This window comes from Volvox carteri (assembly GCF_000143455.1).
Source record: "Volvox carteri f. nagariensis unplaced genomic scaffold VOLCAscaffold_74, whole genome shotgun sequence".
Classification (NCBI taxonomy): domain Eukaryota; kingdom Viridiplantae; phylum Chlorophyta; class Chlorophyceae; order Chlamydomonadales; family Volvocaceae; genus Volvox; species Volvox carteri.
Genome location: NW_003307617.1, coordinates 397,460 through 415,111, shown reverse-complemented (window position 1 = coordinate 415,111; position 17,652 = coordinate 397,460). Strand labels below are relative to the sequence as shown.

Here is a 17,652-nt window from a genome sequence, read left to right as displayed (position 1 = left end):
GACCCAGATTGCAACTTGCCCCTCCCGCAACCTCCCGTGACAGCGCATCCCTACGCAGTGAGCATGTGTTTATACCATCTGTTCATTGTTCCAGGAAGCAAACGGAGGCCTCAAGCTTGCTTCAGGATCCGGTTGCGCTGCTGGAAGCGAAGGAACGGTGTACGGCAGCAGCACAGACAGTTCTCCCTAGAAGTCTCTGCGTGACAAGGAAGCGTACCCTATGCCAATAATTACATATTATTTACTCACCAGGCCTATAAACATGACAGAAGATGGCTTCTGACCTCTTATCGAGTAACCAATCAATATCCATCAGCACAACGTAGCCAGAAATGTTTAAGCGTAAGAAGCAACCTGCGCCTCAAACAAGGCCTCCACCACTGCCTCCACCGCCACCAAACGTTGTGCATCGCAAAGGCATACCCAAGCTCACTGTTAGCGAGTGCTTGCAGCAGGCGCAAGGGGCTCTGCAGAAACTGCGGACAATTAACCCAGGGGACCTGCAAGCATTTCCACTACTAAATGAGATACAGCGTCTTGGTACGTGGTCAGCAGCTGATGCTTTGCGCTGACCAAGTTGACAACAGGTCGTTCACCGGGTTCCATGCAGTTCAACAATTGAAGGAAGCTACTGCATCTCTTCCGCCGGCTGATAAGGAGGCATGGAGCTTGTAAGGAAATTGGCCCCGGGGTGGAATTTTTCGCTATGTGTGATTGCGGTTCGCCGCATAGCAGGGAAATCTACAACCACATACTGGATAAACTAATTACCTGAATTGTGCCAAGATGTCAACCTAGCACTTGAGTCCTACCACTATTGACATGGGGTAACCTGGCCCCGCGCGAATGCGTACCATCTACCCCTCATGGCCACAGCCAAATCTTAGACCTGGAGGACGAATTTCGAGAGCTGGCAGATGTAGTGGTGTCTCGGGCGGACGCCGCGTCAAAGCCAGGTACGGCTCAGCGGTCCGGTGTACATGGGATACTCGCATGCAAATGCATGTAGCACCATCGGTCATCAAGTACATGGTGCTCGTAACCCTGCAGAGCCTCGGCAAGCGTCCCCCGCCAACCTCAACTCTGGTGCGGGTGGCCGCTCTTCCATGCCACCCTCGCTTCTTCCACCGAGCAATAGCGGCAGGGTCCAGCAGGCGGTAGCTCTGTTCTCTCGACAGGAGGGCTTCACCACCGGCAACCAGGCCGCCGGGCCGCGACGCGTACAGACGACATACCAGCAGCAGCGACAGCAGCATCAACAGCAACAACAGCAGTACACGCAACAGCAGCAACAGCAGACTGTCGAGCATGTGCATCCACAGGCCGTCAGCTCGGCCGCATCTACCCCAGCACGGAGCGACTCGTCTTTCATGTACCTGACCGATGAGGAACGGGAGATGCTGGCGCAAAAGCAGCAGGCTTTGCTGCAGAAACATTTCACGTTCCTGGCGCAACAACGTGAAGCCGCGGCACAGGGTCATGGGGCGGCAGCCCAAAGCACAGTTATGGTGTCGGCGCAGCAGATAGGCCCTGCTGGCTTACAGTTGCAGCAGCAACAGCAACAACAGCACGGCGTGTTTGTACACCAGCAACACACCCAGACGTCACTGTATCACGATCCTGGGCACCGGGCCCTGCCGTCGGAGGTAATGGCCCAAACCGGCGCTGCGGATGCCATGCAGTCGCCAGGGTGGTCCACGAATAGCGCCCAGGGCTCCACAACAGCCCATGGCCAGAGGCAACGGGGCATATTTTCGGAACAGGGCATGGATGCAGCGGGGCAGCAGGCTGCGCATGAGCAGGACCAGGCCATCGGAGGAGGGGACAATGAGGATGACTTGTTTAGGTGCGTGCTGTCTCTTAAGATGTTGAGCAACCAGGTAATTGCCTGTGTACACGGTAATTGCCTGTGTCGAGGATAACGGGGTGGCCGTCATGGCTTTGGAGCAATAGAATCCAGAGCCGAGCCAGGTTCGATTGAAGCAACCGTAATGTGTAGCGATCCTGGTTGATTTCCAGGTCCAGGGTCCTGCAGTTCCATGACATGTGTCCGCATCCACGTTGCTTGCACCTGCAGTGGCCTGGAAGTCGTGGCAACGGACGAGCAACAATTGTTACCGCCGCAGCAGCAGCAGGGTGGTGTAGCGCCTTTCGAGCAGGGGAATGCGCCGACCAGCAACGGCATGCCTGGACAGTCATCGCAGCTGCAGCAGAGGATGCCACTGCAAGAAAGGCCACAAGATCAAGGAATCCCCGAGCAGATACAATATCAGCATTATCCGGTGCAACAAGCCGCGCAGCCGCTGCAGCCGCAAGCGCAGGCACCCCTGCGTCAGCAATCCGCCTCGGTGCAGGGATATTACCAGCACAACGCGCATGCGGCTGCGGGAATGAGGCCCAATGTCGCTGGTGTGCTTGCGTCGCCCTCCTGGCGAGGGGTGCCTGTCGGTGGGGTACCAGGTCAGTTGTCCCCTTTCTCCCAGGCCACAGCAGACGCAGCACCGGGACCAGGAGCTGCCCCTTTATCACCGGTGTCCATCGCCAGTGAAGCCACCGGCTCGGTGTCGTACCCCGCCCGCAAGAAGACTACGCATGTAAAACTTGGTTATGGTATTGGGGAAGAGGCAAACAGCCAGGTTGCGCAGCAGCAGGCCGGGCCCGTCATTACCGTAGCTACTCATACAGGGCCGCGAGAGTGGGCAGGGAGCATTGCAGCTGAAGCATCAGGAGCCTCGGGAAGCGCAGCTGCTGGGGCAAGAGTTGCTGCTGAGGGATTTCAGCAACAGCAGCAGCATGCGCAAACTGTCGGCTACCCACAGCAGGGTGAGCCTGTTATGCACCAGGCAGCATGGTCACAAGAACAGCAGCTCCAGCAGCAAGCAGTGCTCCCGCAGCGACTGGCATCGCGTGTAGAGTTCGGTCTGCAACAACAACAACAGCATTTATCTAGACCTGCAACGCCGGGTTATGTCCATCATTCCTCAGCCTCTGCTGCGGCTAGCGAGCAAGGCATGGCGGTTGCTGTAGCCCCGCCAGAAGCCACGCAGTACGGGCAGCAGTATGGACAGCATTATAAGCACCTTCTGCCTTTTCAGCAACAGTACCTTGTGCAGCAGCAGCAGCAAGAACAAGAGTACTACGCTCAGCAGCAGGAACAGCGGGAGCAACGCTTGCAGCAGCAGGAGCAACAACAGCTATTCCTGCAACAACAGTATTTGCAGCAGCAGCAGGAACAGCAACAGCAGCAGCCACCGAGTCCGCACAGGGCGCCGCACACAGACACCGTTCGTTACCCGCACGTCAAGCCGCAAGACCCGGCGCAACAGCTACCGCATCAACAGCCGCAGACAAGTGCATATCCTGTACCGGAAACCAGTGCTGGGCGCTACCCGCAAACCTTGTTAGCCGAGTCGGCACATGCGCAAGCACACCAACTGCTGCTGCAACAACAGCGACAGCAAATCTTGCAGCGGGAAATGCAGCCTGCCCCGCATGTGCAGCGCGTGCATGATCTAGTTCCGCCTTGGCCGCGGCCCGATCCAGAGACACGGTGGCTTGCACAGGTGTGTTCATCACGTGCCTGGAAGAATAAAAGATTGGAGGCTAGATATGCACCTCAAACTAGCTTCCATTATATTACAACATGTCAACGGCATGCAGGCGGTCAGCAGGCGCCATGCCGCGGTGTTAACAATTAGGCTGGTCCGTTCGATTCCGATTAAAGAACGCTTTCAGGTTAACACTGAGAGGGGCTTGTTGGGGAGGGACCCTTAGTCTTTGTTTGAAACAAAGGCTGAGCTGTAAGGGAGTGGGAAACTGAGGGTTTGGGAATGGTTGTGCTCGCCTTGCGGTTTTGCGAAGGCTGAGCCATGGTTGGGTAAGCGCTGCCTGGTTCGATCCCCACAGGCTGAAGACGAGGCGCCAGCACAGGCGTACATCCCAGCAGCGCTAGAAGAGGAGCCGCGCACGCAGGTGGTTCGGGTATGGGTTTCAGGCCTGACGTGCATGTGTCGGGGTAACATAGAATGACGATGAATATCTGTGTGCATGTGCGGCTTGTCCGGCGTTCAAGAGCCCTCTGCTTGGCTTGTGTTGACGGCTGCGAGGCATGCTGTGTAACAGCACAACGCCTTGCGTCGTTGCCAGGTAGCAGCAGCTGAAGGCGATAACCATGGGTGACCCGGGGAGGGAATGGGGGCAACGTTTGAGGATGCACCTGGACTGGACTCAAGTAGCCCAGTGGGCCCCAGGTCGATCGCTCCTACAGCCAGGAGCTGAACTTTACCATGCAGGCAGCTATACACGATGTGGATTGGACCGTAGAACTAGGCCTGTTCCGGTGTTTAGGAGTTTCGTACTCCACATCCCACATTGCTACTCCATGGCTGGAGTGGGTTTCACGAACGTGGCTTTGGCACCACTTCGGCTTCATTCATAGAATCTTGGGCGATACAGCCGCGTTTTGACTTGGGTCCTGCCTTTATGTGTATGCCTGCTAGCTTATGCAGCAAATCGCAGGCAGCCTGCCACATGCGGCTTCAGGAGTCAGGCCTGGACAACCCTACAACACCAGCGGCGTCTCCCCAGCTGAAGCGTCCTCGTCCGGACAAGCTATGAGCAACAGCATGCCTGCAGGTGGAGGCGGGAAGCACGCTGCGCAGCTGCAGCAGGAGCAGCAGGCCGCAGAGTCGATGACGCCAGCTCCAGCAGCAGCTGGAGCGGCCGGCGTTTCTAACCAATGGAAATGGCAACGCACCAACAGCATCCAGGATGGCTCCGGTGCAACGCAAACTGCAACGGGCCCCGGCAGCGCAGGGCACGGTAGCAGCCATTGGGCTGACAGCTCTTCCACGGGGCCGGTGGCCACCCGTTCCACCGCTGCAATCGACGTCACTGGGTCAAACTCGGCAACGGCAGTGCCCGCTGCTGCTCAGGCTCAGCCGAGTTCTTTTATCTCAGCTTTCCTGCAGCAGGCGCAAATCGCATCGGAGCGTGGCGGCGCCTTGGCCGGCGGCTCCATGCTGCGGTCCACAGCTGCCGTTGCTGCAGCCGCCTTATCACCCGTTGTACCTGCAGCTGCGAACCCTTTGGCTACGGGCTCTGTGTCGACGCCTGTGCGAGTCGCAAACACAGCTGTCGCACTGCAGCAGCCGCAGTACATTAGCCTGGCTGACGCCAGCGCGGATACGCCCGTGGCCACAGGAACCCCTGCTGCTGCCGCCAACATGGCGCCGGCACCATCCTTGCCCACCTCTGTTGGCGCCCTTCGAACGCGCTCCCGCGGCGGCGGCGGCGGCGGCTTTAGCAGCGGCGGGCTGGGGCCCGACCCGGCCTCATCGTTGCCTGCCCTATCGTCACTTCCCAGCCTGGACGATCTTGAGTCTTACCTTAACAACATCACTGGTCCTGTAGACGCCTGCCGGAGCGCCGCGGAGCAGCGGGCTAGGGAGATGGTCTCGGCTCTGGCGGCTGCGTTGTGCCAGGCGCAAAAGGTGGAGGCGAGTTTGCAACAGCAGCGGCGGGCGATGAAGGCTGCGCTGGCGGGTGTCATGGCGAGTGAGTCGTATGGGTGGAGGTTTACAGGGATGTGATGCATACATTGCCATGATTGTCTCTCAAACGACTGAGAGTTTTTGTTTCTGTAGAAAGCAACTGTATGAATTCCCAAAAATCCTTGAAAGCTGCGAGATTAGCCTACCTCGTCCCCCTAAATCGCGAAATCTATGTTAATACAGCAAGGGTAGGGGGAGGCATGTGCAGATGAATTACGCAACTGGCATCTCGTGGACACTGTTATCAGTTACGTGGACATGCTGCGAACTGCACCCTCAATTTATCCCGGGAAGTTACGGCTCATGCCCAGGTTGGCGACTAAGTTCCCTAAACCCCATATCCCCTGGACACCAGGCATCACGCAGCTTGAGTCGGACCAGGCAATCGCGGTGGAGGGTGAGGACTTCGACACTGCGGCGGCTTTGGACGAGCAGCTCACCCAGCTGTCGTATCGGCGCGCCAACATGGACGACCAGGTACGGCTGTTGGCGGATGGACTCCAGCGGGCGGCGACGTTGCGGCTGCAGGTGCTGGGCCGGCAGGTGGAGGTGTGGCGCATCACCGGGGCCTACCTTGCACGGCTGCAGGTGTGATGCGAGGACATGGTGACCGGAACGGGGCCAACTGTCTTCTGTGTATTCGCTCATTACACACTATGTGCCGTACATGTGTGGGTAGGTTCGTGACGTCATTTTGGCCTCGTTAGCTGTGGGTTCAACATGTAGACCTACGCATCTGTGTGGCGCTTGGTTTGCTAGATTCGCAGCAGAGAGCTAGGTTCCAGCATGGCAAGGAGTTTTGTGCCGTGCTGCTGCTGGGCTTTGTACTATTAAGCCTTTTGAGACGGGCTTTCAAAGTTGGTTGCACTGGCCTTACCTTGTGTGGCGGGCTGCAATGCCCCAATGGCCCCCAATTCGCCTTGCTGCACCGCAGAGTGGCCAACAGCAGATGGCGGCGACGCTAGCGTCCCAGGCGGACAGGGAGGCGCAGGCGGCCGCCATGTTGCACCGCGCTGCGCAGGAGGCACTGGTGCAGGTGAGATGGCCCTGGAGTTTTAAGCCGACGTACTGGTGGACCGTGACAGCCTGGGTGCCCGGCCGTGGGCTGCAGACCTGGCGCAGGGCAAAGGAAAAGGCCTGCACACCTGTCCCACATCCTGGCACGTCAGGCTGTAGGGTCCAGTCAGGCACCTGTGATGCTGTAAGGACTGGTGGCTGTGCTTTTGCTTAGTCTGTGGCATTGTGGCTCGTTATCACCCCGCAAACCCGCGTCGAACCAGGGAAATCGTTGCCAAGCCGGGGTTCTTACGGTACGCTGCGCTGCTCAAGTCCTCAGATGCAGATGTGCATTTCCTGTAACCTACCATGTATCCCAAGCTGTGCCGAGCTCCATCGCAACCCAAGTCTCCATCTGCTGGCTGCCGTCTCCTATATCATGCGTCTATTACTTAAGCTCCCATACTTACCGCACCCGGAAACCCTGCATGCGCCCTCGCACCGCAGCGCCGTGCTGCTTTGGAGGAGCGGACTGCCGAGCTGGATGCAGCGTCCGCGGAGGTGGCATCGCAGGTGGCGGCGGCGACGGCGCCCGCGGAGGCGGAGCGGCAGCGGAGGGCAAACACCAGGGACGCGCTGCAGGTGCGTATGTGTCCAGGAGTTAGGGATGGGGATAACAGCACGAGGCAGCAAGGACCCTCTGGACTCGCTCACGCTTCTTCTCGTTACCACCCAAAGCCGGAAGGATTCACCAAGATGGCAGTTAACATGTTTCGCGCTTCCTGGTGATGCGGACGCAAACCGTACCCGTGTGTTTATAGGTCCATAGGACTTGTTCTGCTTACCGGCCCAGCTCAGGCGGGTGTTAAAAGGTAGCGGTTTGGTGTAGTAATGGTAGGGCGTCAACTGGAACGAGAGGGATACAACCCAGCTCCTCCAGGACCTACAGCCCACGTCCGTCCAGTTCTTATCGCCTGCGACTGGTGGTATCCGTGCTCTAAGGATCCCAAGGCCTTGATGGGCCTTGCTCAATGGCGCTTAACTACCCTTACCCTTCTGCATCCATGGCTACATGGTTTTTTTCCGCCATGTTTCGCACTCCACTCAGCTTGCGACTGAACGCACGGTGCCTGAACTTGCATTTAACCTCAACAGCTGCCGTGCGCCCAAGCCGTCCATTTTGTGTGATTCTGCACCGGCCAGAAGCCTCTCTTGCATGTGCGTTACCGACCTTCCTGTAGTAATGGCCCTTACCAACCAACTTCCTTAAAACCACAAACGATGGTCTTGGCGCACCTCCCACTAGCTAACAGGCAGCTAACTAGGCGCATTAAGGCCGGCTCCTATAGGAGGCGGCTTTCCCACTGGCCGTAGTCCCAGTGGAACGCGAGGCCTAGCAGCTGGTGTGAAGGCAAAGCCTGGCCTAGGGCCATGGACCACCAAGGGTCACTTGGGGAGGATGGGGTCGGTCTCTCTGTTGTCACTGCTTAGGAAGGGGCCCGTACTCCGCCACAGGAAGGTTGGCAACACAAACTTGGAGGGGCATCGATACCACCTAACTTAAGGCTGTCCTTGAGGCCAACCACGTGCCCTTTGCACACCTACGGCATATATGCTATATCAGTTTGCTTACGTATCCTTATTACAAGTCTTAACATATGACTTTTCCCAGCTATGTTCGTTCGTTCAACTACCCTTCCCTCAGCCGCCATTGCACCTTACATTGCATGGAAGCCAAACCGTGTCTCTCGGCACATGAACGGGTAGCGGCCAGAACTGCCACGTACACGTACGTAGTGTCTTGTCCTCGTGTTTGTTCACGTGTCGCTTTGCAATTGACTTGACGGGTGCAGGCCGAAGTAGAGTCGCTGCGAGCACTGCTGACGGCCAAGGAGGCGGCGCTGGCGACGGCTGAGGCTGCCGTGGCGGAAGCTGTGGACGTGGTACGGCAGCAGGCCGCTGCATTTGATGCGGACCTGGCTCGCCTGGAGGAAGCGCGTAGGCAGCTGGAAACGGAGGCAGCGCAGGTGGCAAGCCATGAGCAGGCCTTACAGGTACGTGGATGCTACTGTACTGGCGAGGCAGCCCCATGGCGGGACCATACATCACAACAGAGGATAGGGACAACGCGACACACCGCATGTCTGACCCACGTGGCACGTGCGCGTGCATATTCTTTTGGCCGGGGGTTAACATGGCCGAAATGGCCGAAAACTTCGTTGTCCGTAGACCTGACCTGTTCCTCTACAAGGCGGGGTTTCTGGCAGTAGACGGATCCGCCGGGGCATTTGGCATTTGGATCCCGCAGGACAGCGAGCGCCAGGCCGAGGCGCGTGCGGCCGCCGTGGAGGAGCATCAATCGCAGCTGCGGCTGCAGGCCGACGCGCTAGGGACAGCAGCAGAGGCGATGCGGTCGGAGGAGGAGGCGCTGGCACAGCGGGTGGCGGCAGAGGCCCGTAGCCAGGAGCAGCGCGAGCGGCTGCTGCAGGCGGACGAGAAGGCGCGGGAGGACCTCAAGGGCCTTGAGAAGTGAGGAGCTCGATTTGAGCCGGGCTAATAGCTGATGGGACCGTCTGAAAGCCGGGCTAGGCCAACAAGCTACGCTTAGATCCACTGCCATATTCCAGCCTCCGTCGCTCTTTGGCTGAAGTAGGAGTCAACCTAGGCTTGATCCAGGGATGCTAGACTCTGCATGCCGTGCATCCCTAGATTGTCACCTGTGGACGGACGGATGGACTCGCCTTGCTGATGCTGACCCCGACTGCCACCTTCACCGCCGCCGCCGCCCCTGGCAGGTGCATATCTGACTTGAGCGCAGACTTGTCCCGGCTGGCGGAGCAGCGCGGCCGGCTAGCGGGTGAACGGACGGCCGCGCAGGAAAGCCTGGCTGGTCTGCAGCGGGCGTTACCTGAGCTGGAGGCAGCGAAGCGAGCAGCGGCGGCAAATAAGGTGCGTCGCTATAGGGAGCTATGCAAGGAGCTATGCGCGTCGACAGATGTTGAGTCTTAAGAAACGGAACATGGAAAGCGTTGGAGGACCGGGCGAGGGCCCCAGACGCGGCAACGGCCGCAGCGGTGAAGCACATGAGCCCTCCATGCAATCAATGCTAACCTGTTGAGGGCTCGTCCTAGAGCCTCTCGTCCTACCTGGACGATAAGGTCTGATTAGACATGTACATGTAGCGAGCTTTCAGATAAGGATACGCGTAAATTGTTACATCTCTGGGAACCCATGCGTAGAAGGGAATGTGGCGGGGTCTAGTCCGGTCGGAGGAGTCCCGAAAACGCCCGGCCCCACCCGCTTTCTCTCTTTACCCCTTCCTGTCGTCCTCACACCGCCCTCAGGACTTCCGCGAGGCTGCGCGGTTGTCTGGGGAGCTGCGAGCGCTGTCCGCGCAGGTGTGTGTGCGCGCGCGTCTTCTGTGCATGTCTTCTGTGGGGCCAGGAGTCGCAAGCGAGCAGGAATCCCCAACTACGTTTGTATCTTTGTTTTGATGCTGTCCTGTAATGTATGGAGGAGGTGCTCATGCCGTGCTGCATACTTGAACTGACGAAAAGTTGTTTCTTGTAGAACTGAGTCGAGTTTTGTTTGAAACGAGTTTAGTTGCGTGTTCATGGCAGCGCATTGCAACCCTTAACCTGTTTTCTCCAGCAGAATCTACACAGGCGTCGATTCTCATCTGCTAATCCTCACATTCTCTGTTTACCTTTACCCCCACTCATGCCCTTCGGGCTCGGCCACTCGCGTTCTTTCCCCTTCCAGGCCGACGTCGCAGCAGCCCAGCTAGCGCGTGTGTCAAGTGCCATGACAGAGCTGGCGGCGGTGGAGGGCAGCAAGGTTTCAGAGCTGGAGGAGCTGAGGGCCATGGTGCACGAGGCGCAACGAAACGCTGCGGAGGCGCACCACAGGTACTTGAGCGTGCACATGTGCACCTCTGCGTCTATATATGGGCCTACTCGCCGCTGAGGTGACTGTTCGCGCCGTGCTGCGCCTTCGCTCTCCCTTCTGCCTCCCATTTGTATTTGACCCTTTGCTTTTTGCATGCGATTTTCCCACCATGCTCCTTTGCTCCTTGGTCTTCGCTGCACTACACCGTCCCACGCCGCACTGCCGCAGGTACCTGGTGTTCAGTCTGGGTCTGAGCCGCGCCGCGCTCGAGGCGGCCGCGGGCGCGGAGCTGTACGAAGAGGCGGGCGCGTTGCAGGTGGAGGTAGCTGCGGAGGAGGCGGAAGTGCTGACGCTGGAGCGCACCTGGGGCTTCACCCGGCCGCAGCCGCCTGCCGCCACTGCCCGCAGGCGCACCTCCGTGGAGGCATCGGCAGGTGCTTCCATGGCCGCAGCCTCATCCGCGGGCGCAGCTGCGGCCACGCACTTGGCCCCGTACTCACAGCCCCAGGGGCAGTTCTCCCGTCAGTCATTCAGTACGCTATCCGCCCAGTCGTCGCGCTCGTTGTCCTCGCAACTGCCTGCTGTGGCTGGGCCCGGGCCGAGGCCGCCCATTCCCGCACCGGCCGGAAGCGGTGGTAACCCCGGATTGCTGAACCCTGGCGCGATGAGCCCGACGGTCCCTGCTGCCACCTTGCAGCGGCCGCAGTACCACCTGCACGCCCAGTTGCACACACCGCCGCAGCCAAACTCCTTTCCGCCGCACGTCCAGCAGCATCCTCAGCCGCAATCGCAGTTGCAGTTGCAGCAGTTACCGGGTAGCTCTTGGGCCAAGCGCAGCGGAAGCGGCAATGGGGGTGACGACGGCTGCACCAGCGGATCGGAGCTCATGGCCGTCGCCGGGGCATTGCCTTCGCCGCCGGTTTCTCACGTACCGGTCTCCCCTCTCAAGTGCGTCGCACCACCGCTACCGCTACCACCACCCGTTACAACACCGCCTCCAGGCGTGCCCGCATCGATGCATCCGCTGTATGGGGCGACGCCTGCGGTCCCTGACCCACGGGTCGTGACAACGGGTGCCAGCCCGGTGTACGATAATGTCTATGGTGCCGCGTCCTCGTACGGCACAGGCAGCCCGTCATCCCTTGATGGCGAGCCCCCGGTCCCGGCCCCGCTGCCCCCGTCGCCGCTGCGTCCTAGCTACATACCTCCTGTCCATGTCACAGCGGTGCAGCCGGCCGAGCTGGGGGCAGGGTATGATGACAATGACCGGAAGCTGCACGCCGAGGAGACGACTCAACGTGGGACGGCTGCGGAGGCGTCCTCTTTGTCCGCTGCAAATGGACCTGCTCAAAGCCATCAACCTGCTGGTGTGACTGCCGTACAAAGCAGTGTCGCTTCGTCCGCCGCTGCCGCGGCCACTATTACGGCCCGCGAGCGATCTGGGTTAGAGGCGACGCAGCCGTGTGCCGTGGCGGCGGCTGAGGCCGCCCCGGTTTCCGCCATTGCTCCCCTGGGCCCCGCCGATCCGCATGGCCGAGGTGACGCTCAGGAATGGAGTCAGGGGATTGCAGACACGGCAGGTGACGACGACACAGAGGCGGGGGGGGTGGCTGCCGCAGACGGGGACGCGGCCACTGAAGCTGCACGGCGTGTCAAGCAACAGTACGGAGGGGAAACGGGTCCGCGGCATGGTGGCCCACAGGAAGAAGTGGCATCTAGCTCTTCAACCTGCTCACGAGGAGGAGCGGACGCATCGGCACCGACACCGACGCAGTCGGTGGAAGCGGCGGTGACCAAGAGCGACGGTGGCGGAGAAGCATCCTCCGCGGCTCCTTCCCAGGCTCAGGGGCTTGCAACGAGGCCGGCGGCAGCGGCGGCCTCGGCCCCGGCGGCGGCGGCAGCGGCACCCGGGCAGGAGAAATCTGAAGTGGAATAGGCCATATTGGCCGCAAGAGCCGGCAGGCGCTGGGCAGCCCCTGGGGGCACCTGGGCCAGAGGCCCTCTGGCGGATGCACCATCCAGGTCGCAAGGGGACCAAGGGGAGCGCGGAGCCGGGTCTGCTACTGACCATGCGCACAATGCTACTTTGTGACAAAACCCAATGTCACGAGGGCCGTAGATACCCCTGAATGAATCAACGCGAGGAGCGCTGTAATACAGGCTGCGGTTACCATGTAGAGTCTGTACTGTGTTCCTACTGCCTTCCATCACGCCTTCATTGCTTAATGCATGCACAGTCCATGCATGACCCATGCCGAAACGTGTTGAAGGCAGAGTCAATGTTTTAATGTCGGTTCAGCTTTTGGTGTTCAGCAAGGTGAGAGCGGCACCGGCCGCCGTCCCACGCCCTTGGTCACCAGCAGTACCTGGATGGAACACCGGAATGGCGCTGCATGCTCAGATTTGCTGCTCGGCATTGGGCTGAAAAAAACCCGGACACGCGCAACGGCCTGCAGCACTTGCAACGGCGTGCGGGGTGGTACGGCGTGGTGGTGACCCCGTGGTTCCTCTTTTTACCTTTTGCTGATCTGTGTCTCCTGTCCTAAATTATGATGCCTGTCTGTCCAGAAGCGGAGAAAGTTGAGAAGTGTAGCGAAGTACCTTGAATATATATTCATCCATGTAGCGCTCTTGGTCCCTGCTGCAAGCAGAGCAGAGTCTAGCGCCTAAGTAAGAGAGGGTGTAGCGGCTCGGCGGCTGTTAATCAGACTTTAGAAAAAGGCGCCGCCATTGGGCCCTTCCCTTTATTCCCTCCATGTCTCCCCCGGGGGCCCCGTGTATATACCCGTGTAGTGGCATTGGGGGCCATGGATGCGGCCGCTGAAGGACATAGGTGCATTATTTGGATATGCGGACACCGATGCTGGCAACGCGGCCAGCAGCGGCGGCTGTGCATGAAAATTCCCGTTTGTGCCGTGGGGGGTTTTAGCCGTGGGTTGTCAGCCGTTCGACTGCAAACAACTCTGACCCTACCTGTATACCGGGGCGGGTGATTGGGGGGCAGTGTGCGGTGTCATCGTGATTTGTTGCTGAGCGGGTGGGGTTCGAGTGACAGACGTTGTTTCCCCAATTTGACGTGAACGCACATATGTGGGTATATGCTAGTTTGTGCTCCGGTTGGAGGGTGTGTGGCGATGGATGGGAAGATGTATGTGCGTGCTATGTGACCTGACACGTGCTGTGTCGTGAGCGGCCGTCTCGTGTTCGTGACAGGTATAGCTAAACGTTCTTAGCAGTTAATTGACTAACTCCGAAGACTAAGCCCGACATGTTCCAACGTGTTAAGCTGAAGGCCGGCAAGCCGGACCAGGGCAGAATTGCTTTTTATTGGGTAGTTCGATAGGTTAGTGATTACGGGTCTTAGGAATCTAGCTACGCTGTGCACCATCCGCTGGCTTCCAGGGATGCTAATGCGAGAAATGCAGAGGAAAGAGTTATGGAATGTTATGCACAGGTTCGGGGGTCGGGTTCACACGCCGGCGTGTATGTATGTGTTTGGCCGTGCCCGTTCAATGCAGCGTTTTTGGCGAAAGGCATTCACCACCCGATATAATATATTACAGTTGATGCTCAAATTGGGAGGTGAGCACCATGGAGCTCCTTTGCAATACATGGATAACCCTATTCGCCTTCGCTGCCGTGAACCTTTCTCCCCGCGTTTATACGCCAAATGGAAGGAACCTACATCCACCAACGTTGCCTGGAACACCCTAAGCGCACGATGCGCGAAGGTCCAGCTGCCGCAGACGCGATCCGAAAGCCGAGGTAACAACACTTTCCTTAGGTTTGCACACTGCACGGCGCCAAGTATACACCTAATCCTAGGATTTGTTCCATTCGCTCAAACCTGGGCATTCCTCAGCTCGCAAGCCCTATATCCAGCACCACTATGTCTTGACACCACGGCCGCCACAACGCTTCCCCCATCCTTCCAAAACTCCCTTAAAGCCCTCGTCTATACACGCAAGCAGCAGAAAGAGATGGTCCCTATTTACCTGTACAACGACCCGACCTAGAGCTCTCCTGCGCTCTCTCTCTTTGCCACCCACATCTCTTTGGGAACCCCTCCCCCACCTTCAATGATACACGCACCACGAAAAAAGTCCACACTCACTCTCCACAATCCCCGGGGCATCAAATAGCATAAACTTGCATATATGGGCTCTCCAGCCCAGCAACTGTCCCAACTACTTCTCTCCTCCAAACAAAAAATCACCCGTCCCTCCCCTTCCTTTCCCCGCATCCCCCTCCCTCTCCCCCCTGCCCCCACTTTCCCCCCTAAACCCAATGTTCACCTCAGCAAAACATGTAGGTGCCGCTCTCCCCTTGCAACATCTTCTTTGCCCTGCCGCTGCCCACCACCCGCTCAAGCTGCAACACATCCCACCGGCAGAAGAGCGCCGTCACCGTGGCCTGGTGGGCGGTGGCGAGAGAGGCGGCAGACCCCCCGGCCGCACCCGCACCGAATCCGCGGCCTCCTCCTCCCGCGCCCCTCTCCTCAAGCAGGTTCACCAGCTCCGAGTAGTACTCGCCGTGATCGGGCAGTCCGTAAAAGATCACATCCTGAAGCAGGGAGGTCGTGGGGGGAGGAAACCGCTTGTGTGTGTGTGTGTGTGGGGGGGGGGGTTAAGTAACGGATGGGGAGGCAGGAAAGTTAAGGTGGAGGTTTGTAACGAATGCAAGAGGCAAAACAGTTTTTGAGGGGCTGGGGCAGGTGCTATGTACGATCCCCACGGCTCATGCGGCCTTCAAGTCAGTTATCGATTAGCCGACTACTTGACCATTGATACCGTTTAACGGCTGGTAGTGTCGTATGGTAGGAAGCGAGGAGCCAGCCTTGTAAGGAAGGCGCCTAAGGAAGTGGATAAGGACCAAGAGCGGTGGACCGGGGGGATAAGGAACAAGAGCGACAAGCGAAGCGACGGCAGTGCATTTGAATTTTTACGACAAGGGCCGCGATCAGAAGCCCCTGCACCGCCTCGCCTTACACTTTGTTGTATGACACACACACACACACACACACACACACACACAGACCTGAATTCCCCGGATGCGGTAGCGGTGGTAGAAGTGTGCCCTCTCCGTGTACAGCAACACGCGCCGCTGCCCGTGGTAGAAGCGAGCTCGCGCGCGAGTGACCTGAAGGCCAGAGCACCATTGCCGCACACCAGAGTCGTCATAACCGCACATGGGGGGTGTGGAGGGACATGGAAAGCAGGATGAGAGGAGACACGAACAGAGCAGAATCAAGGACAGGGAAGCCAAGCAAAAGCCGGGGTCCGGAGCCGGAGAGGTCGCGAGGAAAACTGTACGACATTACGACATTACAATCAGTTGCAATTCCGTTACTAGTACGCGAATAAAGGTACGGTTCCCCAAACCGAATCCTTTCCCCGATTCGCCATGACTTTCCCCCCCCCAACCGCACACGCACACCTCACCTCCGCATTTCTGCTGTACTCGCTAACGGTGGCGAACTCCGCGCTGTCATCTGCCTTGAGGGCGTTACGAAGCCGTACAAAGTCATAGTAGCTGGGGATGAAGATCAACAAACCTGCGAATTTGAGTTTGGTGGTGGAGGGGGGGATTATTTGGGGGCTGGTGGTGGTGGTGGTGGTGAGGGGGAGTTCCCAGGGGGGTATTTGGGTTTCATGCGGTGTGCCCGTGTCCTTTTGTGAAAGAAGTATCTTCCACAGCATCCCGTCCTTGTCGTAGTACGTCAAATCCGTACAAAAACAAAACCAAATGCCGTACACACCTCGAGACATGGAGTCCTTGATTCGCTTCCACACCGTGTTCATGAAGAACTCAAACCTGGCGTCGCCGGCGGCGGCAGGGGCGCTGGCGGGGAAGCGCTCAAAGAGTTGCCGTACCTGCCGTACAGCAAAAAGGAAATAAAGAGAGAAACGCACAGGGTGAGTGGGTTGCGCTGCCCGCACGCTCACACCCACACCCACCTACCCCCCCTACACGCACACATTCACCCGGTGAATAAGCGCAGAGACACAAACAAGCACAGCCCCTTCCACATTCATCCGCCCTCCATCCCTTCCCCCATCCTCCCCAACAGGGAAAGCACACACATACACACGCACACACACGCGTACACACACACTCATACCTGCGGCACCACCCTGCCCAGCACCCCAGTGTGCTGCACCGCCAGTCTCAGCGCCCCTCCGTGGTTGGACCCCCCCCGGGCTAGTGCGTTGGTGTGGGGGGAGGCGAATGACGCCAGCAACACGGTTTGTCGGTAATGTACGGCAAGGCCTGACAGGTACCAATCCCGCACTCGCATGATGTCAGTGCCGTGCTGCTCCCGGGGAAGTTGGTTCAGTGCCGAAACCACCGTCTCCACGTGGGTCCAATTCTGACGATAAGAAGAGATTTGGAGGTTTTAAAGAGCGTGGAGAGAGCGGGGAAAACCCTAAAACTCTAAAACGCTACCGGCCTTGTTAAAACCGCCTCTACCCCTGACCTCTACCCCCCATGATCACCACGCGGGGTCCACCTGCCCAATACCCCCAAAAGGCCTTTTCCCCCTTCCGCGGTTTAATCCCCCCTATTTACTCTCGGCCCCCCGCACATACATACATACATACATGCATACATATACATGCATACATATATGCACACGTACATACACACATACATACACGCACACCTGCATACCCATCACGTCCGCCCTGTCGAGCACCAGAACCTCAATGGACGACAGGAAGTCGGGTCGGGAGTGCGGATCAGCGGCCTTGTCCTCCGCCAGCTTGGTGGCCTGAAGTTCGTGTGCACGTATGTATGTATGTATGTATGTATGTTATGTGTGTATGTATGTATGTATGTATGTATGTATGTATGTATGTATGTATGTATGTATGTATGTTGTTCATGCAAGAAGCGGAGACGGAGAGGGCAAAGAGTGGGGTTGTGGGTAGTCCCCTCCACCCACGGCCCATCCCACTAGCTGCCCTGCCAGCCCCAATTTCTGTCCCCTGACGCACATGAAACGTAACTACATACACATACACACACACGCGCACATACAAGTACCATCTCTCCCCGCAACCAACACCACCTCGGCGATTTACTCTCCCCCACCATCCCCCCCCACTACCGCCACACAACCCCCCACCAACACCGTGCCTTCCCCCCCTTCCAAGCGCGACGTGCCCCTCCCTCCCACCCCCTCCCACGAGCGCTACGGGAGAAGCCACGAGGA

At 58.5% G+C, this 17,652-nt stretch overlaps 2 protein-coding genes across 2 annotated transcripts; one reads left to right on the top strand and one right to left on the bottom strand.

Moving 5' to 3' along the window:
• Window positions 1-332: 332 nt before the first annotated feature.
• VOLCADRAFT_98619 (uncharacterized protein) lies at window positions 333-12,372 on the top strand (the record flags this gene model as incomplete). Its single annotated transcript, XM_002957501.1, has 15 exons — window positions 333-547; window positions 877-956; window positions 1,051-1,846; window positions 2,078-3,563; window positions 3,907-3,972; window positions 4,935-5,556; window positions 5,908-6,140; window positions 6,487-6,588; window positions 7,056-7,190; window positions 8,402-8,602; window positions 8,857-9,077; window positions 9,344-9,497; window positions 9,893-9,946; window positions 10,311-10,456; window positions 10,665-12,372. 15 exons carry the CDS (start codon window positions 333-335, stop codon window positions 12,370-12,372), a joined length of 6,219 nt encoding a protein of 2,072 aa, XP_002957547.1.
• A 2,360-nt stretch (window positions 12,373-14,732) lies between these two features.
• On the bottom strand, window positions 14,733-16,135 carry VOLCADRAFT_68308 (uncharacterized protein; the record flags this gene model as incomplete). The annotated part of the gene is made up of 3 exons (XM_002957456.1): window positions 14,733-14,999; window positions 15,474-15,575; window positions 15,878-16,135. 3 exons carry the CDS (start codon window positions 16,133-16,135, stop codon window positions 14,733-14,735), a joined length of 627 nt encoding a protein of 208 aa, XP_002957502.1.
• Window positions 16,136-17,652: the final 1,517 nt, after the last annotated feature.